Genomic DNA, 22,283 nt, shown 5'->3' with positions numbered 1-22,283 from the left:
AAAAAAAGCCCAAACCCTTTGTGGGAAAGGAAGACAACTAGTTGGAATCCCTGGTGTGATTCAAAGTGAATCAAATTGGTAGTTTAGACCAGCGCATTACAATGAAGGATAAGATTGGTCAGATTTTTGGTAGACTTTACAAGGTAAAGATTAATGGATTTTGATGATGGATCAAATGTGTGTAGTCTGAGAGGAAAAGAAGCATCACACAGCATGAACAGTTGGAGGGATAAATTATTTACCTTCCCTTTTTTGTTTTTGTCAGTCCTGAGGCTTGAACTCAGGGCCTGGGCACTGGAGATGAGAATTTTTTTATTAAAATTGTAAAATTTTTGTGAGGAATACACTGTCAGTGAATTCTGGAAGAATAGAAAAAGTTTTAAGAGGTCATTCCAAGGTAGCTGAATTAAATGAAATAAGTAATGGAATTTATGCATAGAGAGGAAGGGCCAAAAGTTCCCTGAAGTTGTTGGAATGATGACTTCCTTGGAATTAGATAAAAAGTTGTGATAGATATTTTTTACATCATTGTACATAAGTTGAACTATTTTTTTCCCTCTTCTCTTGCAGGTGTATTTCAGAGTATAAGTCTTCAAACATCTTTGCTATAGTTGACACTGAGCTATCAGGGGACTCAGGCTTATGAGGAAATACTGTCACACAAAACAGTGTCTAGTGAAGAAGACCAGAAAGAGAGGAAAGGACAGGAAAAAGAAGCTAAAGTACTACAGAAAACCATGGTAGGTGATGATATTGATTTTTTAAAAAAAATTTCCTACTTACAAAAGAGTTCATAATGTAAAACTGGAAATGTTAAATACTAAGGGCAGCATTGGTTTCAGGGGCTGACAATGTGGATTAATGGTAGAGCGTGTCTGAAGCCCTGGGTTTGATTCCTCAGTGCCACATAAAAACAGAAAAAGTTGGAAGTGGCAGTATGACTCTGGGACAGTGCCCAGATCCTGAGTTATCCTGAGTTCAAGCCCCAGGACTGGCCTAAAACAAACAAAAAAACCCCAGTGGTTTTGGCTGTAGGGAATCAAAGATGAAATCAAATAAAGACCATGCTAATGTTGGCATGTAACTATAACCCCAGTACTGGAGAAACAGAAGTGGGATAATGAGTGAGGCCACCTAGGCTATATAGTGACCTACTACTTAAAAGCAAAGCTGAATGCTGGGGGCTCATGCCTGTAATCCTAGCTACTCAGGAGAATCCCAGTTCAAAGCCAGCCCAGGCAGGAAAGTCCGAGAGACTCTTATCTCCAGTTAACCACTAGAAAACCAGAAGTGGCACTGCTTTAGAGCACTAGTCTTGAGGAAAAAAGCTCACGAACACTGCTGCTCAGGTCCTGAGTTCAAGACACATGACAAAAAAAGAACAACAAAAAAAGCAGTCTGGTGTTTTTTTGTTTTGTTTCTGATGATAGTCTTGCAGCATTATTATTTTTTTTTATCTAAACTTCAAGCTGCAGGGTTTTTTTTTTTTCCACCTCAAAAAATAGAAAGATTTGGGCCAGGAGTTTGGCCTAGAGGTAGAGTGCTTGCCTAGCATTCACAAAGACCCGGTTTCGATTCCTTGGTACCACATACATAGAAAAAAACCAGAAGTGGTGCTGAGGCTCAAGTGGTAGAGCTCTAGCCTTGAGAAAGTCCAAGGACAGTGCTTAATCCTAGCTACTCAAGAGGCAGAGATGGGGAGGATTATGGTTTGAGACCAAAATAACTAGCAAAACACAGAGCAAAAGGTTAACAAGATGTCATGTTAACCAACAGTGCATGGTAGCACAAGCCTGCCATCCTACTTGGGCAGGAAGCATAAGACTCTATCCCCCAAATAACTAAAGCAGGAATGACTGGGGTCTTATTTCAAGTGTAAGTGGTATAGCACTTACCTAGCAAGCATGAGATCAAGCCTGATTAAAAAAAATTAAAGAAAAAGTTACTTCTAATATCCTCTGTGTGTGTGTGTGTGTGTGTCTGTCTGTCTCTCTGTCTCTGTCTCTGTCTCTGTCTCTCTCTCTCTCTCTCTCTTTGTGCCTATCCTGCTACTTGAATTCAGGATCTGGGTGCTATTCCTGAACTTCTTGAGCGCTCGCTCTCCCCCCTCTCTCCCTCCCTCCCTCCCTCCTTCCTTCCTTCCTTCTTCCTCCCTCCTTCCCCCTCTCCCCCTATCCCCCCTCACCTCCTCTCCCTCTCTCACTTTTCCTCTCTCCCTCTCCCTTTCTCCCTCTCTCCCTCTCCTGGTATTTGAATTCAGGATCTGGGTGCTATTCCTGAGCTTCTTTTGTTCAAGGCTAGGGCTCTACCATTTGAGCCATGGCTTCACTTGTGGCTTATTCGGTAGTTTATTGGAGATGAGAGTCTCATGGACTTTTCTTCCTGTACTGGCTTTGAATTAGAATCCTCAGATCTCAGTCTCTTAAGTAGCTAGGGTTACAGGTTTGAGCCACTAGTGCTTGGCTCATGTTCCTCACCTTTGGGATGTGGTCCTGGGGCTTGAACTCAGGGCTTGGGCATTGTCCCTGAGCCTCTTTGTGTTCAAGGCCAGCACAGTACCACTTGAGCCACAGTGCCACTTCTGGCTCTTTCTGAATAGTTTATTTGAAATAAGAGTCGCATGGACTTTTCTTCCTTGACTGGCTTTGAATTGCTACCCTTAGATCTCAGCTTCTGAATAGCTAGGATTATAGGCTACTAGGTACTAGATACTAGAATTATCAGAGAGCCACTGGTTCCCTGCCATTCGCTTTTTATATAGTTGAGTCTAGTGTTGGGTTTATTAGGGATACTGAACCTGAATATCAAGGAAGCCTTGCTTTTTGTGGATAGTTCGAATTTAAATTTATTTGTAGGTCAGTGAGGCTATTCTTTTTGCTACCTAGTATAAATTGGTAAAATGTGCTAAATTTTCCCCCTAGTATTTGGTTTTGGGGGATATTGTATGATTTTATTTTATTTTTTTGTCCCTGAGTGTAGATGAAAAAGGTTTAAAAAAGGCACTGTAAATGGGACTCCCTTTTCCCCCCACAAAATATGGAATATGGTATTTAACAAGTCTGATATTTATTAAAATTTTTATTAGCATACATTGTATAGAAAAGGATTTCATGTTAATATTTGTATACATATATATAATGTACTTTGATCATGTTCACTTATTTGATTCTTAGAATTGCACGAAGGGTATTTTAATCCAACATGTCAGTTTATAAGCATAACGCTTCTTGAAATCTTTTACATGAGTCTCATGCCATTTTCATTTTCACAAGACCCATTTTCATATGAGTTTTCTTTTTCATATAAGCATATTTTGACCGTATTCTTCTGTATCTTCTGTCTTTCCCCTCCTACTACAAATAGTTCCCCTTTTATGTTGATGTATATTTCCTTTCCTTTTCTTTTTTTTTTTTTGTCGGTCATGGGGCTTGATCTCTGGACCTGGGTGCTGTTCCTGAGCTCTTCAGTTCAAGGCTAGTGCTCTTCCACTTGAGCCACAGCGCCACTTCCGGGGTTATGGGTAGTTAATTGAAGATAAGAGTCTCACAGACTTTCCTGCCCAGGCTGGCTTTGAACTGTGATCCTTAGATCTCAGCCTCCTGAGTAGTTAGGATTACAGGTGTGAGCCACCAGCATCTGGCCTTTTTTTTTTTTTTTTTTTTTTTTTTTTTTTGTCAGCCCTGGGCTACCTGAGCATTGTCCTTGGACTTTCTCAAGGCTAGAGCTCTACCACTTGAGCCTCAGCACCACTGCTGGCTTTTTTCTATGTATGTGGTACCAAGGAAACTAACCTGGAACTTCATGCATGCTAGGCAAGCACTCTCCCACTAGGCCAAACTCCCCCCCCCCCTTGTTTTTTTGTTGGTCATGGGGCTTGAACTCTGTGCCTGTGCAATGCCCCTGAGATCTTCAGCTCAAGGCTAGTGCTCTATCATTTGAGCCAGAGCGCCACTTCCCCCCCCACCTTTTTTTTAAGATGTAGATTCCACATATGAGGGGGAAAAACATGCAATACTTTCCTTCCTTCCTTCCTTCCTTCCTTCCTTCCTTCCTTCCTTCCTTCCTTCCTTCCTTCCTTCCTTCCTTCCTTCCTCCTTTCCTTTCCTTTCCTTTCCTTTCCTTTCCTTTCCTTTCCTTTCCTTTCCTTTCCTTTCCTTTCCTTTCCTTTCCTTTCTTTTCTTTCCTTTCTTTCCTTTCGTAGGTCTTAGAACTTGAACTCGGCCTGGGCGCTGTCTTTGAGCTCTTTAGTTCAAGGTTACTCTCTACCCTTGAGCCAAGCCCCACTTCCTGTTTTCTAGAGGTTAATTGGAAATAAGAGTCTCAGGTCCTTTTCTGCTCAGGCTGACTTTGAACCTTGATCCTCAGATTTTAGCTTCCTGAGTAGCTAGGATTACAGGCATGAGCCACTGTGCCAGCTTTTCTGAGTCTAGTTTTTCTGGTTTGGGGTTTGAATTTGGGGCCTAGCACTTGCTAGGTAAGTGCTCTACTATTTTTTCAAATAGGGTCTGTCTTTGCACACCTCAGACCTCAGACCCTCATCCTACTACCTTTGGTCCTGACATAGCTAGGATTACAAACATAAGCCACCTTGAGTGGCTTGTTTTTGAGATGGAGGATTTTGCTAAGATTTGCCTAAGTTGGCCTATGATTCTTCCATTTCCAGCTCTTGCGTTGCTGGCATGTTCTACTATGCATATATAACCTGCTTTATTTTACTTATAGGATAATCTCTAGCTCCATCCATTTTCCTTTTCCAGATTATGTGATTTCATTCTTTATGGGTGAACAGTACTCCATTGAATAGGTGTGTTCATTTATTTTAGTGTCAGTTTCTAGGGCTTGAACTCAGGGTCTGGGTGCTCTTCCAGACCTTTTTTGATCAAGGCTAGTGCTTTCCCACTTAAGTCACAATTTCTATTCAGCTTTTTCTTGGTTGGTTGGAGGTTACCGTCTCAGGAACTGCTTAATTTGGCTTCAAACTGTCTCAGGTTTCAGCCTCCTGAGTAGAGTTTTGGCATGAGCCTCTAGTGCCCAATTTTATTTTTTTGCCAATCTTGGGGCTTGAACTGCTGGGTGCTGTGCTTCAGCTTCTTCATGCTTAAGAATAATGTTCTACCACTTTAGCCAGAGCACCACTTCTGGCTTTTTGAGTGTTTTTTTTTCGTGGATCATGGAGCTTGAATTCTGGGCCTGGACGTTGTCCCTGAGTTCTTCAGCTCAAGGCTACAGTCCTACCCTAGAGCCACAGCCCTACTTCCTGTTTTCTGATAATTAGAGTCTCTTAATTAAAGAGTCTCTCAGCTTTGAAATGCTCAGGATGGGCTTTGAACCTTGATCCTCAGATGCTAGCCTCCTGTGTGGCTGGGATTATAGGCATGAGCCACCAGCACCTGGCTTAATTTTATAATTTTAGTGTACTGGTTCTAGTCTTCAATCTTTGAAGAATATTGAAATGCTTATTAATTTTATTTTAGGTAACCTTTGAAATGGTTTTTATTTGGCTGGGAATGTTGGTGAGGGGTAGAACACTTCTAGACCCTGAGTTCCATCTCATCACCTTAACAAAAAAAGTTTATATTTAATTAACTCAGCTTGTAGGAGAATTTGATTGAGAATGTAGTATATGTGAGCAACATTAAAAATAGGTTTGTTTTGAAATTTATATTTACCCCATTCTGGAATTTGGAATTTCTCTTGCTAATATAAAAAGCTAAAACCATTCACCAAAGGTTGAATGTCAAGTATTAAATAATATTTCATATATAGCTTTGTATTTTATATTATTATATTATTATTATATTTCCTCATAATTTTTTTTTTTTTGTTTTGGGTGGGTCTTGGGGCTTGAATTGTCCCTGAGATCTTCAGCTCAAGGTTATACCACCCTAGCCCTGGGCCTGGGTGTTGTCTCCAAGCTCGTAAGCTCAAGGCTAGTGAGCCACAGTAGCCACAGCCTCACTTCCTCTTTTTCTAGAGGTTAATTGGAAATAAGAGTCTTAGGTCCTTTTGTGCCCAGGCTGGCTTTGAACTTTGATCCTCAGATCTCAGCCTCCTGAGTAGCTAGGATTATAGGCGTGAGCCATATCAATTATTTGAGAGATGAGTCTTCAGCAAGTTTGAAGGGAATGTGATGATGGGCTATTAGGAATCACCATTTTACATTTCTTCAAATTCTTTTGATGCTCGAAAGTATATTTCTTGCAGATGTTATATGATCTGGATGACCTTTTGGAGGAAAGCATAGTCACAAAAAGCATAGGTTCAACTGAAAGATAATGTGTGGGCAATGCCGAGGGTGACCTAGGAGAACCCTCCCCAAACAAGGAGTGAAGACCTCTACTTTTCTGGTGGTGGAGGTCAATAAAACAGTTTTACTCTCTCTCATGAGTAACTTTTTCTCATCTGAACCTTTGTTGTTTCATAATGGTTGACAATTCTGAATTGACTTAAATGTAAGTTCTCAGGGCCCGGAGTGGAGGTTGGTCTAGTGATAGAGTGCTTGCCTAGCATGCACAAAAAACAGGTTTGATTCTTCAGTACCACATGCATAGAAAAAGCTGGAAATGGTGCTGTGGCTCAAGTGGTAGAGCGCTAGCCTTGAGAAAGCCCAAGGACAGTGCCTAGGCTATGAGTTCAAGCTCCATGAGTAGCAGAAAAACAAACAAAAATGTAAGTTCTCTTTTTTCAGGTAACATTGTTTTTGTAATTGTTTTCTTTTTCCTCCTGACAGAGATCTATTAGATCTTTTGCCAATGATGATCGCCATGTTATGGTGAAACATTCAACAATTTATCCATCTCCGGAGGAACTTGAAGCTGTTCAGAATATGGTGTCTACCGTTGAATGTGCTCTTAAACATGTCTCAGATTGGCTGGATGAAACAAACAAAGGCACAAAAACAGAGGGCGAGACAGAAGTGAAGAAAGACGAGGCTATAGAAAACTATTCCAAGTGAGTGTGGAGTGGCCTTTAAGATGCTTTGCTGTAGTAGACAGAAAAGCTTAAGGGCTCTAGGTCTTGAGCTCGAACCCTAATGCCAAGGGAAAAAAAAAGTCTGGAGGGTGCCCTGGATTAAGGTTGTGATGTTTGCTGTTCTTTATATCTGAGTATAACCTAGGAAGTGGATGTTAGATGGAGTTTTTCTGAGTTAAATCTGAAAGAAAGCAAGAAGGAATAATGATTAGAACAAAAGATTATGACCCCTTCCCCCCCCAAAAAAAGATTATGTTCCCTTTTCAGAAAGTAGCAAGTCCTTGAAGGTTAAGAGTTGCTATCTTTTTGCTGTGTTGGTTCAGCCTCTTAAATTCTGAAATAAATAGGGGAAATTTCTTTCTTTTTTTTTTTTTTTTGTGGGTCATGGGGCTTGAACTCTGGGCCTAGGCGTTGTCCTCGATCTCTTCACTCAAGGCTACCGCCCTACCCCTGGAGCCACAGCCCCACTTCCCGTTTTTTTAGAGGTTAATTGGAAATAAGAGTCTCTTTAATGTCCGGGCTAGCTTTGAACTGTGATCCTTAGATCTCAGCCTCTTGAGTAGCTAGGATTATAGGTGTGACCTACCATGCCTGGCAATAGGGGAAATTTCTAAAATACTGTTTGTGTTAGACATTTTAAAATCCTAGTGTTAGAAGAAGGATATAGCATAGTGTCTTACATGTCATAAATGTACATTGTAAAATGAAAGCATGTCTAATGGGAGGCCAGCCCCTGCAGTGGTGTAGAGTTGTATATGTTGTAGCAATAGTAGTTAGGGTGGACTATAGGCCCACCATGAGTTGATGCTAAAAGCTTAAAGTTATTGCTTTGAACAATGCCACTATAGTTAAGTATATAACTTATTTGGAAAGATAAAGTTCATTTGATTATATCATATTAATAGATTTAGAAACATGGCTTTATAAAAATTTTCTAAATGGAAGATGGAGATTATAAAATTTTTCTCTCCATCTTTCAAGTCTACATCAGGATGATAATGTGGGAAGCTATTGATAAATCTTATTCAAAGAGGGTATATTATTTATTTTAGCTGAAAGATGATGAAAGTTGGTTGCTGAAGAGCATAATTGCTTTACTTTGTTCACTGTCTATGGGTAGTTGCACATTGTATAGATAGTTGGCAGATTGTATCTATCATCAGTTTGTAGATTCTTGGGATTTGATTTTTCTCATATATTTTCTCATGTTTCTCATATAGTTTAAAAATGAGATTATCTAACTTGAGCTTCATATTATTACTGTTGTTATGTGATTATATTTGTAATATTCTGTATATATTCTAGTTCCTATACCACTTTTCCAGATTCAGATTTTACTTTCATCTGTGTTTATGTTGCTTTTTTCAAATTAAAAATAAATTGTAGCCCATGTATATACATATACATAAACTTATATATGCACAAATTTGTTTTTTTATTTTTGGCTGGTATTGGGGCTTGGACTCAGCCCTCCAGCTCTCATTTAGCCTTTTTGCCAGACGCTGGCTTTTTGTCACTTGAACTACACCTCCATTTTTGGCTTTTTGCTGGCTTCAATCCTACATCCTTCGATCTTAACCTCCTAAGTAGATAGGATTACTAGTGTGCCCCTCTAAATTTGCCCTTTATGTCATTTCAAAGCATAGTATCTCTTTTTTTAAAAATTATTTTGAAGTGTTTATTTCATTAGTTTGGGCTTTACAAAAATACAAGTTGTCTAGCCTAGGCATCAGTGGCTCATGCCTGTAATTCTAGCTACCCAGGGAGCTGAGATTTGAGGATCCTGGTTCAAGGCCAACCTGGGCAGGAAAGTCCTAGAGACTGTTATCTCAAAATCTCTTTGTGGCTCAGAGTGGTAGAGCACTACCCAAAAGCTCAAGAATAGTGCCTAGACCCGAGTTCAAGCCCCCCACAATAAAACAAAATATACCTTCTAATTTTTCCCCCCTTAAAACAGGCATACTTTTGGCAAAAATGCTTTTAGAGATATAGGCTTTTGCTTGCCTAGATGAAGAGACTGTGATTTAGAAGATTTAAAAGGAAAATGTGCTGCACACTTTGACTTGGCCTTGTCAAGTCAAAGAATCTGGCCTTGTATGTAGATGCCATTGGTTGGGCAAGTGAAATCTGTCTTTGAATTTGTAGAATAGTTCCAGATTGTATTGATTCTTCTTGTATGGTGGAAATCAAAGAATATAGAATGGTTCTTTCAAGAAAAGAACTGTGTTCTAGTAATAAACATAATCTTTTTCGCTTGGTGTGCGCAGAATTCTCCAAAGGTCACAAAATTGAGTTACTGCATATTTATTTTTTGTTTTTTTGCCAGTCCTGGAGCTTGAACTCAGTGCCTGAATGCTGTTCTTGGGTTTTTTCCTTGAGGCTACCACATGAGCCATACCACACTTCTGACTTTTCTATGTATGTGATACCAAGGAATTGAACCCCGGTCTTGGTGCATGCTAGGCAAGCGCTCTGTCACTAGGCCAAACTCTTGGTCCATCTTAGATTTATTAAGGACTTTTAGTTCCAGAGAATGCCAGGCTTGCTTGCTTGCTTCCCTTCCCCTCCCCCTCCCGTCCTCCCCTTTCCCCTTCTTTTCCCTTTCCCTTCTTCCCTCCCTCCCCCTCTCTCTTCCTCTTCTCTCTTCCCCTTTAACTTCCTTTCTACTTACCCCCCCATGCCTTTCCCCTCTGTCATCTTTCTGTGGTGCTAGGGATGTAACTCAAGAGTCTAGAGCAAGCACTCTGCCCATCTCCCCAATTCAATTTTCTTTCTTTCTTTTTTTTTAGGTTTATATTTTTTTAATTGTAATTAGTAGAAGGGTTACATTATATTCACCAGATACAAGGTGCATTACTTCACAAACATTGATACCCCTTCCCATGTTTTGTCCCCATTTCCCTCCTCCCACCCTTTCCCCTCATCTTGTTTTCCCCCCTTCCCTATCCTATTTCAAAAAAACAAACATATATACAATATACCAGGTAACAAGGTAAGATACTGTAACAAGATAACCAAGGGACAAGAAAATAGATGAGAAATAACATAGTACATTAAGAACACAATCACACATTATATAGCTCTTATTTCCATACCCTGGAGGTTCTTTCATTTAGCCTCATCCTATATGTCCTTATGTATCTAGGTTTTGCCCTATTGTAGACCTCTGATAGGAGAGTCCACGGTTTCTACTAATTATGACAAATGAGGGAAACCATTGAGCCTGTGTTCCTTTGAGTCTGGCTTACTTTACTTAATATGATTTTTTCCAAGTCTTTCCATTTCCTTACAAATGGGGCAATGTTGTTCTTTCTGACAGCAGCATAGAATTCTATTGTATATAAATACCACATATTGTTGATCCAATCATCAACTGAGGGGCATCTGGGTTGGTTCCATATCTTTGCTATGGTAAATAGTGCTGCAATAAACATCATTGTGCTAGTGGGTTTAGTATGTCCTTGTTTCTGGATGATTGGGTAAATGCCAAGTAGTGGAATTGCTGGGTCATAGAGTTCTATATTTAGTCTTCTGAGGAACTTCCATACTGCTTTCCATAGTGGTTGAATGAGTTTACACTCCCACCAACAGTGTAGTAGTGATCCCTCCTGGCCACATCCCCTCCAGCATCTGTTGTTATTAGATTTCTTGATCCTGGCCATTCTAACTGGAGTGAGGTGCAATCTTAGAGTTGTTTTGATTTACATTTCTTTTATGGCCAGAGATGTTGAGCATTTCTTCATGTGTCCGTCAGCCATTGTTATTTCTTCTTCAGAGAAGGCTCTCTTTAAGTCTTTGGCCCATCTTTTAATGGGATAGTTGTTTCTTTGGAGATTAGTTTTGGAGTGATTCATTTTTTTAAGCTGTTGATATATTTTAGATATGAGGCCTCTGTCTGTTGTATGGTTAGTGAATATCTTCTCCCACTCTGTAGGCTTTCTAGTTAATTTTCTAGCTATGTCCTTTGCCATACAGAAGCTCTGCAGTTTAATGCAATCCCACTTATCCAGACTTTCTCTGATTTGTTGTGTTTCTTGGTCCTTATTAAGAAAGTTTCAATCTGTGCCAAGTAGACCTAGTGCATCTCCTATTCCTTCTTGTAAAGTTGTTAGTGTATCTGCTTTTACCTCGAGGTCTTTGATCCATTTGGAGTTAATCCTGGTGCAGGGTGACAAAGAAGGATCCAACTTTAGTTGTCTGCATGTGCTTAACCAGTTCTGCCAGCACCACTTGTTTGGCTCCCTTATCAAAGATTAGGTGGCCATAGGTCTGGTGGGTTAATATCTGGGTCCTCAGTTCTATTCCATTGGTCTTCAGGCCTGTTCTTGTGCCAGTACGAAGCTGTTTTGGTCACTATAGCTCTGTAATAGAGTCTAAAGTTTGGTATTGAAATTCCGCCTGTGCTGTTCTTTCTGCTAAGAATTGTTTTTGCTATATGGGGTCTTTTATTTTTCCATATGAAATCTTAGATTGCCTCTTCTATTTCTTTAAAGAATGACATTGGAATATTGATGGGTATTGCGTTGAATTTGTAGATAGCCCTTGTCAAGATTTCCATTTTCACGATGTTAATTCTTCCAATCCAGGAGATGGGAGGTTTTTCCATTTCCTCAGTTCTGCTTAAATTTCTTTTTTCAGGATTTTAAAGTTTTCATCATAAAGATCTTTTACATTTTTAGTAAGTTAATTCCTAGGTACTTTATTTTCATTGAGGCTATTGCAAAAGGAGTTGCTTTCCTGATTGCTGCCTCGATCCTCTCGTTGTTGGCATATAGGAAGGCAGTTAATTTTTTTTTGCTAGTCCTGGGCTTGAGCTCAGGGCCTGAGCATTGTCCTTGGACTTTCTCAAGGCTAGAGCTCTACCACTTGAGCCTCAGCACCATTTCTGGCTTTTTTCTATGCATGTGGTACTGAGGAATTGAACCCGGTCTTCATGCATGCTAGGCAAGCACTCTACCACTAGGCCAAACTCCCAGCCGAAGGTGGTTAATTTTTTGAGGGTTAATTTTATACCCTGCTTCCTTTCCAAAGTTTTGAATCAGCTCAAGCAACTTGGGAGTAGAGTTTATATGGTTCTTTAAATACAGAGTCATGTCATCAGCAAAGAGGGAAGGTTTCACTTCTTCTTTCCCTATATGTATCCCATTTATGCTTGCTTCCTGCCTTACTGCTCTGGCTAGGAGTGAAGAGAGTGAACATCCTTGTCTCGTTCCTGGTTTTAGAGGAAATGGCTTTAGCTTTTTGTCATTAAATAGAATGCTCGCTGTGGGTGTCAGCCTTTATTATACTGAGGAATGTTCCATGGATTCCTAGTTTCTCCAGAGCTTTTAGCATAAAGAGTTGTTGGATCTTGTCAAATACCTTTTCTGCATCTATTGAGAAAATCATGTGATTCTTGTCCTTGCTCCTGTTGATGTGATGAATTACGTTAACCCAATTCAGTTTTCTTATCTAAACTTGAGTTTCTGTTGGGTAACCTGTGAATGTTTAGGACAGGGTGAGTTGATAAGTGGATCTAGGAATTAGGAAATGCTTTATGAGGGAGGTAGCATTTGAGATAGGTGCAGAAGATGATGTCAGTGAAAGGAGAATTAAAAATAAATCTTAACTGAGATATTAGGTGTGAGAAAAGTCTAGGGACTGTTTAAGAAATCTATTTATTGAACTATTATTATATGTGCAGCTCTGGCAGTCTATTAAATTACATTATAGCCGGGTACCAGTGGCTTTTACCTGTAATCCTAGTTACTCAGGAGGCTGAGATCTGAAGATTATGGTTCAAAGCCAGCCTGAGCATGAAAGTCTGTAAAACTGTGATCGCCAATTAACCACCAGAAAACCAGAAGTGGCGCTGTGGCTCAAGTGGTAGAGTGCTAGCTAGCCTTGAGCTGAAGAGCTTAGGGGCAGAGACTAGAACTAGAGTTCAAGCCCCGTGACTGACAAAACAAACAAAAACACAAAACTACATTATATTCTTAGTATTACTGTGTGAAAAAAGAATTATTTCATTTTACAAATGAAGATGCAAGCTCAAAGATATCAAGCATTTGCAGTTTATTCACTGTCAGTAAAGTGACAGAGCCAGGATTCAGAGGGAATCATGCTGCCTTCTAAATTTCTTTCCAATAATTTAGTGTCCATCTGTTCACTGGAATGTCAAGGAAAATAATAGGTGGAGTGTCATCCAAGTCCTATCTTTGGAAATTTACTCCAGTAAGATCTTAGAGGAGGGAATTATTCAGGTAATCTTATTGAGAGATAATAAGAACTTAAACAGACTAGTGTGAAGGCAGGGCTTGACAGTTATTATGGAAGACCTTTATTTGTTTAATGAGAAGAGAATGAGATGACAGGAGAACATAAGTAACCATCAAAGATGACTGTGAAACTACCTACACTGGGGTCACTTGTTTTCCAACATTTACTTCTGGCTCAGGTACATACCTATAATTCCATTTATCTCAGAAGCAGAGATAGGAGATCATGATTTAAGGTTAGTCCCTGAAAAATTTAGCAAGATGCTGTCTCAAAAATAGTTGCATGTAACACCGGGCACAGGTGGCTCATGCCTATAATCCTAGCTACTTGGGAGGCTGAGATCTGAGGATTGAAGTTTAAAGCCAGCCCGGGAAAGAAAGTCTGTGACTCTTATCTCCAATTAACCACCAGAAAACCAGAAATGGTGCTGTGGCTCAAAGTGGTAGAGTGCTAGCCTTAAGCTGAAGAGCTCAGGGACAGCACCCAGGCTGAGTTCAAATAAAAAGACTGAGGGGCTGGGAGTTTGGCCTAGTGATAGAGTGCTTGCCTAGCATGCACGAAGACCTGATTTTGATTCCTCGGTACCACATACATAGAAAAAAGCCAGAAGTGGTGCTGTGGCTCAAGTGTTAGAGCCCTATCCTTGAGAAAATCCAGGGACAGTGCTCAGGCCCTGAGCTCATACCCATGACTGGCAAAAAACAAAAAAACAAAAAAAGACTGAGGTCTGAAGCCACACTTGACAAAGAGACATTACCTGAAAGATAACAAAACAACAATGAAACAACAACAACAAAAACCCAAAAGAACTTGGGAGGAGGCTGGGAGCACTTGTCTAAGAGGCTTTGAGTTCAAGCTACAAAATTATAAGACAAAACCAAGCCAAAGGCCACATATTTCCCTTCTGTACTTGTTCTACCACTATAGGTTTTTTTTTTGTTGATTTAATATATTGCATCTGTATATTGCATCTGAGACTGACAGTGGCTGAGTTATTTGTAACTTCCTGTCTAGTTTCTACTGCTACTCCATTTCCTTTTCAACTCGACTAACTTGCTCCACTGCTTATCTTTGCTTCCCACTGGAATGATCTTTTTCCATCTAGCTAAATCAAAACTGTACAAGTCAAATTCTCATATTGTCTTGCTTGACTTCCTTAATTTTAATTCCCTCCCCCCTTCTTTTGGTCAGTGGTAGTGCTTGAACTCTGGGCCTGGGCTCTTCAGCTCAAGGCTGGTGCTCCACTTTAGCCACACTGCCACTTCTGGTTTTCTGGTGGTTAATTGGAGATAAGAGTATTACAGACTTTTATGCCTTGGCTGGCTTTGAAGCGCAATCCTGAGATCTCAGCCTCCTGAGTAACTAGGATAAGAGGTATGAGCCGCTGGTGCCTGGAAACTTCTCCCATTTTGAACTTGTGAAGCTGTGGTCAATCATCTCTGGTTTGAATCTGGGCTTTGCCATTTTACTCTCTGTGAATTTGTATGCAGTTAATTTTCTTGAGGTTTATATCCCCCTCCCCACCCCAGCTCTGGGTCTGGAACTCAAGGTCTGGGCATTGTCCCTGAACTCTTATCTTCCAGATTCAGTTCCTTTACATTTTGCTTTCTTCTCTCCTTTTAAGCAGGTACCTAATTTGTTAATGCTTTTGTTACTTAGCCATACTGTAAAGCTTGGGAGCAGTAGGAGAGACTGGATCTCCTTGAGTATGTTTTCCATTTTCAAACTGCTTACTTGAATGACTATGACAAGCTTTATACATATTTTGTGATTAAAGAAAATGAACCAGTATAGAGTTTTACATACTAAAGCCAAAGATAGATGAAAATTCTCTACTATGATATTCATGATTTGATATTCTTTCATTGTTTGCTCTTAGCTAATCTTGAACTTGGAATGTAGTTGTTGACAGATTTCCTTGTTCTTTTTTTCCTCAACTCTGTACTTATCACATTTCTCAGGTTTGTTTTTTTTTTTTTGGTTGGTTGTGGGACTTGAACTCTGGGCCTAGGCATTGTCCCTGAGCTCTTCAGCTCAAGGCTACCAACCTATCCCTTGAGCCATAGTGCCACTTCTCGTTCTCTGGATGTTAGTTGGAGACAAGAGTCTTCTGTACATAGTGCTCATGCTGGCTTTGAATCATGCTCCTCAGATCTCAGCCTCCTGAGTAGTTAGGATTACAGGCACGAACCACTGCACCTGGCTTTTTTCGTAAGTTTTTGTGGATTCTACAATGATATAGCTAAGGAGGAGCTTAGCTCATATAAACCAGTGGCCATTTTACTATTGTAGATACCAGCAGCCGCCACCAGGAGAATTCAGGTGTTTTGGATTTCTACTCTGATACTTCTTTCAGTATAACAGGATATTGATGTTTCTCATATATTCTTTCATTACTACTAAAAAATGAATAGAAATTTAAAAAGTTTTCTTAGTGTGTCATTACTGGGGCTTAAACTCATGGCTAGGGTACTGGCACTGAGCTTTTTTGCTCTAGGCTGGCACCCTACCACTTGAGACACAGCTCTATTTCTGGCTTTTTGGTGGCTAATTGGAGATAAGAGGCTCATAGACTTTCTACCCCAAGTGGCTTCAAATTATAAACCAGATAGAGCCTCCTAAGTAATTAAAATTATGGGCATGAGGCACAAAGGCCTGTCCCAAAACAACAAATAACAAAAAAGGATCAGTTTGAAAAAACTTAAGGGGATATAGTATTTTGTATTTTTATTGTTGGGGTAATGTGTACAGGGGTTACAGTCACATTTGCCAGATAGTAGGTGCATTACTTTTCATACACTGATACCCCTTCTCATGTTTTTGTCCCTATTTTCCTCCCCCCACTCCCTCCCAGTCATCTTGTTTTCCCCCTTCCCTTTCCTATTTCAAATAAACGAATAAATGTATATACAATATACCAGGTAACAAAGTCAGATACAGTAACAATATGAGATTAACCAAAGGACAAAAAAAGAGAGAAGAGAAAGAACATAGTACATTAAGAACAACAATTACATACGATAAAGCTCTTGTTTCCATATCCTAGAGATCCTTTCATTTAGTCTCATCTTAAATGACCTTATGTACCTAGGTTTTGAGCTATTGTAATCCTCCGCTAGGAAAGTCCTAGAGGTGTACTAATTATTACAAATGAGGGAAACCACTGAGTCTGTGTTCCTTTGGGTCTGCCTTACTTCACTTAATATGATTTTTTTTCAAGTTTTTCCATTTCCTTTTTTGTATATTTCTTTTTGGAAAGTTTCTTTTGTATTTATTTTTTAAAAAGATTTTAGTAACATTGATTTTTACATCATATTTCAAATGTCATGTTTAATAAACAAGTATTCAAGAAGGGAATCTATACAATCACTGGCACATAGATTTTAGAACATAATTAAAATTAAGCTGAGAGTTTGTATCATAGATACATATTAATATATTTAATAAAACATTATGTATATATAGCCCATCATAGATTTTTTTTTTTTTTTTTTGCCAGTCCTGGGAATGGAACTCAGGGCCTAAGCACTGTCCTTGGGCTTTCTCAAGGCTAGAGCTTTACCACTTGAGCCATAGCACCATTTCTTTTTTCTGTGTATGTAGTACTGAGGAATTGAACCTGGGTCTTCGTGCATGTGATGCAAGCACTCTACCATTAGGCCAGACTCCTGGACCCCCATCATAGATTTTTATGTTTATGTAGTTATGTTTATATCTCCAAGACCATGTCTATAACCTTGGGTAACCAAATATTGAGTGTTCACTCTTGTACTGTTTGGATCTAATATCCACATATTAAGAATACCATGTGCCTTTTGTTCCTTTGGTCTTGACTTATCTCACTCAGCATAATTCGCTCTAATTTTATCCACTTGCCAGCGAATGCCATTATTTTATCTTGTCGGTTGGCTGTGTAAAACTCCATTGTATGTATATACCACATTTTTTTGTATCCATTCATCTGTTTCTATCGCTCGGCTATTGTGAATAGTGCAGAGATGAACATAGCTGAGTGGGTGTCCTTATATCCTGGGTTATGGTGCCCAGGAGTGGTAGTAGTGGGATCGTAAGGAAAATGTATTTTCAGTTTTTTAAGAAACCTCCAAACTGCCTTCCAGAGTGGCTAGTTTACATTCCCACCAGCAGTGCAGTAGGGTTCCTCTTTCTCCACAACCTTGCCAGCATTTGTCGTTGCCTAAGTTCAGAATATTTGCCATTCTTGGGGTAAGTGGTATCTTAGGTTTGTTTTTATTTGCATTTCCTTTATGACCATGGATGAGGAGCATTTTGTCATATGTTTTTCTGACATTTTAACCTCTTCTTTTGATAAGTCTCTCTTTTGTTCCCTTGCCCATTTAGTGATTGGTTTGTTGGGTTTGCTGGGTGGTGGGCGAGTTAGTTTTTTGAGTTCCCTGTAGATACTGGATATTAAGCATTTGTCTGATGTATTATTTTCCCAGTTGGTTGGCTGTCTTTCTACTTTAGTAGCTATGCTTTTATCTGTGCAGAAACTTTATTTTTAGGTTGTCCCATTTGTCAAGTCTCTCTCGAATCTATTATGACCCTGAGACTCTGTTCAGCAAGTTTTTGCCTGTGCTTATGAGTTCCAGTGTCTCTCCTACTCTGTCATTTAACAGTTTCAAGGTTTTAGGTCTGATATTGAGGTCTATAATTCATTTTGAGTTAATACTTTCTGCATGTGGCTGCCCAGTTTGCCAACACCAATAATTGAATAGGCTGTATTTATTCCACTGTATATCTCTGGCTTCTTTGTTGAATATAAGTTGACTATAGGTATGTGGTTTTATTTCTGCATCTTCTATTCTGTTCCATTGATCTTCTGGTCTATTTTTATGCCAGTACCATGCTGATTTTGTTATTATGACTCTATAATAGAGTTTGAAGTCTGGTATTGTAATACCATGTGCATTGCTCTTTTTGCCTAGAATTGTTTTGGCTATTCTAGGTCTTTTGTTGTTCCATATCAACCTTTGGATCACACCTTCTATTTCAATAAAGAATGTCTTTGGGATTTTGATGGGGATTGCATTGAATTTGTGTATCAATTTTGGCAGTATAGCCATTTTCACTGTATTGGTTCTCCCTACCCATGAGCATGAGATATCTTTCCATTTTCTGTTATCCTCTTTAATTTTTTTATTAGGCTTTTACAGTTTTCATTAAATAATTCCTTTACATCTTTGGTTAAGTTAATTCCTAAGTATTTTATTCTTTTGGGGGCTATTGCAAATGGGATCACTTTCTTGATTTCTTCTTCTGTTGTGTATTGTTGGTGTATAGAAAGTCTACTGACTTTTTGCAGGTTGATGTTGTATCCTGCCACTTTGCTAAAGTGTTGTATTAGTTCTAGGAATTTGGGAGTGGAGTTTATTGAGTCTTTCTCCATTTAGTATAATATTGGCTGTAGGTTAGTCGTATATGGCTTTAATTATTTTAAGGCATGTACCTCCTATTCCTATTTTTTCTAGTGCTTTCAACATGAATGGATATTGTATTTTGTCAAATGCCTTCTCAGTATCCAGAGAAACTATCATATGATTCTATGATTTTTGTATATTTGTAAGCAATAAAAATGGAATAAAAGATTTATATGAAACATACACTCTTGAATCCTTTGAGAAGGTAGATACTATATTTGTCTTTTAAATCTGTGAGGTGTGTGTGTGTGTGTGTGTGTGTGTGTGTGTGTTGGCGCTCGTCCTCCGTCTTGAATTCAGGGCCTGGGTCTTGTCCCTGAACTGTGTTTTTGCTCAAATCTGGTGCTCTACTATTTAAGCCACAGTTCCACTTCCGACTTAGTTGGTGGTTAATTAGAGATAAGATTCTCATGAACTTACCTACCGGGGCTGGCTTTGAATTGAAATCCTTGTTCTCAGCCTCCTGAGTAGCTAGGATTTACAGGTATGAGCCACTTGTACCCGGCTGATAGATAGATTTTTGAATGTCTCAGTTGACATAATTCTTTATGAGTTTGTATGGATATCCAATAAGCCAAGAGATAATTGAATTAAAATTTGGGAAATAAGTTGTAAAAGTACATAACATACAATTTTACTTTTAGGGATCAGAGTGGTCGGACGTTGTGTGGTGTAATGAGGATTGGACTGGTTGCAAAAGGCTTGCTGATTAAGGATGATATGGACTTGGAGCTGGTTTTAATGTGCAAAGACAAACCCACAGAGACCTTGCTAAATACAGTCAAAGATAATCTTCCTATACAGATTCAGGTGAGTATAGTTTAACTGCAATCTAAAAGGAGAATTAAAAAATGAAAAACCAGGCCCGGAATTTGGCCTAGTGGTAGAGTGCTTATCTAGCATGCACAAAGACCTGGGTTCAATTCCTCGGTACCACATGCATAGAAAAAAGCTGGAAGTGGTGCTGAGGCTCAAGTGGTAGAGCTCTAGCCTTGAGAAAGTCCAAGGGTACTATTCAGGCCCTGAGTTCAGTCCCCATGACTGAAAAAAAAAAAATGAAAAGTCAACCATTGGCCTTGATGAATTTATTAGGGAGAATTGGTAATGTGAATGAGCACAGACAGAAGGAATGCTACTAATGTGGGCCAATGGCTGATTAGTGTTCAAAATATAGTACCAGATTACAATGGCTATTAAACACAGTCTTAAACATTTCAAGTATTTCTTATGGAAAATCTTATTTATTCATTTTGGCACTCTGGTTTACTCAGGGCCTCAAACTTGACAGACACTCTGCCACTTGGACCACACCCCCAATACCAGAGAGTCACTTTTTTCCAAACTAGAGGTCTCAGCATTATACATTATGCTAGAAAGAATTTAAATATCAACAAGAGCCTACATTAGTAGACTTTTAGAAGATAAGTTTTTACCTTTTCAAATTGAAGAGTCCCTATTCTTTTCTTTAAGTGTTTTTGACTTTGGGATGTATTAGTATGCCTTCTGGAGAATGTTACTGAAGGCCTAAAAGCTTCTCAGGGCTGAAGGTAGCAGTCTGGGGCTCTAGCCAACCCTGCCCTGCCAGCCTGCTTCACAGTGCTCAACAGTGAATAGGAACTGGTAATCATATTTCAGTTTTAGATTTTTTTTTTTGTCAGTTGTGCGGCTTGAACTCTGGGCCTGGGTGCTGTCCCTGAGCTCTTCTGCTCAAGGCTACCACCCTGCCCCTTAAGCCATAGCCCCATTTCTGGTTTTCTAGTGGTTAATTGGAGATAAGAGTCTCATGGACTTTAGTGTCAGGCCGGCTTTGAACCGTGATCCTCAGATTTCAGCCTCCTGAGTAGCTAGGATTACAGGCGTGAGCCATTGTGCCCGGCAGTTTTAGATGTATTTTATGTGATCAAATTATACTTGTTCCTGTCCTATTCTAAACATTGAGTTGTTGAATGTTCCTGTTGTTTTATTCATTTCCTTTATTTACATTTCTTCTTAAAGAGGCCTTCTTTTTAGGTAGTATGAATTTGAAATTTTTATGAGATTACCAAACCATTTTTTTTGTATTTACTAAGTGAACTTCCAAACTATCTCACTTGAGGGCTGGGAGTTTGACCTAGTAGTAGAATGCTTGCCTAGCATGGATGAAAACCAAGGTTTGATTCCTCAGTACCACATACATAGAAAAGCTGGAAGTGGTCCTGTGGCTCAAGTGGTGGAGCATTACCCTTGAAGAAAGCCCAAGGACAGTGCTCAGGCCCTGAGTTCAGTCCCTAGGACTGGCTGGAAGGAAAAAAAAAGTCTCCCTTGATAATTTTTGGGGCACAATTAGTCTTTCTTAAATCTTAAGTTTTTTTTTTGTTTGTTTGTTTGTTTTGTTTTTTGCCAGTCCTGGGTTTAAGCTCAGGGCCTGAGCACTGTCCTTGGACTTTCTCAAGGCTAGAAGCTCTACCACGTGAGCCTCAACACCACTTCTGGCTTTTTTTCTATGTATTTGGTACTGAGGAATCGAACCTAGGTCTTCGTGCATGCTAGGCAAGCACTACTAGGCCAAACTCCTGGCCCCTATGTTTGTTTGTTTTTAAAAGAACTTGGCCTTACTCTTGCTAGTGAAGTATCATTTCCCTAAGTGAAAGAAGATATTTTTTGGCTTGTCATTGTCAGTTTTGATGAAGAAATGAGGAAATGGTTTATGATATTTTCAGGAAATTATTATTATTTTTTGCCAGTCTTGGGGTTTAAGTGAGGTCTTCACATTTTCCCCTCTACAAACATTTATTATAGCAAAACTTTCAGGTTTTATTTTTTTAGGCGGGTCATGAGGCTTTGAACTCTGGGCCTGTGCACTGTCACTGAGCTCTTCAGCTCAAGGCCACTACTGTCCTACCCCTGGAGCTACAGCCCCATTGCCCATTTTTCCAGTGGAGATGAGAGTCTCACGTTCTGTTCTTTATTGCCCCGGCTGGCTTTGAACCATGATCCTCAGATCTCGGCCTTCTCATTAGCTAGGATTACAACAGGTTTGAGCCACCTCTCCTGGCTAAACTTTCAGTTTTCTAAGTACTTTGAAGTTAGAAACAAATGTATCTTAAAGTGATTCTAGAAAGTCTTGCTCAAAGGAGAACAAAATGAGAAACCCCAAATCTCTTTAATCTAAAACTCATACTATGCCTATTATATTTGATGTGTTGTCTTATAGTTATCTGTGTGCATTATTGAAAAATTGAGTTTGACTGATTCTTTGGTAGACATCTTTTATGGCCCTTTGCTGACAAAGCAAATGTTAAGCAGTTTGTTGTTGCTGTTGGTTCTGGCTCTTCTGTTCACCTGGCTCTTGAGAAGTGTTTAATGATACAATACTATTTTTTTTTTTTTTTGCCAGTCCTGGGCTTGAACTCAGGGCCTCAACAATGTCCTTGGACTTTCTCAAGGCTACAGCTCTACCACTTGAGCCTCAGCACCACTTCTGGCTTTTTTTTTTTTTTCTATGTATGTGGTACCGAGGAATCGAACCCGGGTCTTTGTGCATGCTAGGCAAGCACTCTACCACTAGGCCAAACTCCCGGCCCAATACTATTTTTGTATAAATGTCCCTGAGCTGCTTTTTGCTCAAGGCTAGCA

At 39.5% G+C, this 22,283-nt stretch overlaps 1 protein-coding gene across 8 annotated transcripts in view; it reads left to right on the top strand.

Moving 5' to 3' along the window:
- Strbp (spermatid perinuclear RNA binding protein) overlaps positions 1-22,283 on the top strand; it is a 105,868-nt gene that overhangs the window by 31,715 nt on the left and 51,870 nt on the right. For 5 of the 8 annotated variants that reach the window (XM_090330604.1, XM_090330600.1, XM_090330603.1 and 2 more), the window contains 2 exons: positions 571-740; positions 19,313-19,478. In XM_090330604.1, coding sequence (XP_090186730.1) covers positions 643-740; positions 19,313-19,478 — 264 coding nt within the window. In that variant the 5' untranslated portion in view covers positions 571-642. Of the gene's footprint in view, positions 1-570; positions 741-6,730; positions 6,952-19,312; positions 19,479-22,283 lie in introns of those variants that run through there. The other 3 variants (XM_090330599.1, XM_090330605.1, XM_090330598.1) reach the window with 1 other exon arrangement.

The sequence above is a fragment of the Megascapheus bottae genome, chromosome 3 (genome assembly GCF_031878675.1).
Source record: "Megascapheus bottae isolate mThoBot1 chromosome 3, mThoBot2.hap1, whole genome shotgun sequence".
Classification (NCBI taxonomy): Eukaryota; Metazoa; Chordata; class Mammalia; order Rodentia; family Geomyidae; genus Megascapheus; species Megascapheus bottae.
Note: the sequence above shows the minus strand (reverse complement) of the source record. Positions and strands in the feature narration are given on the sequence as shown.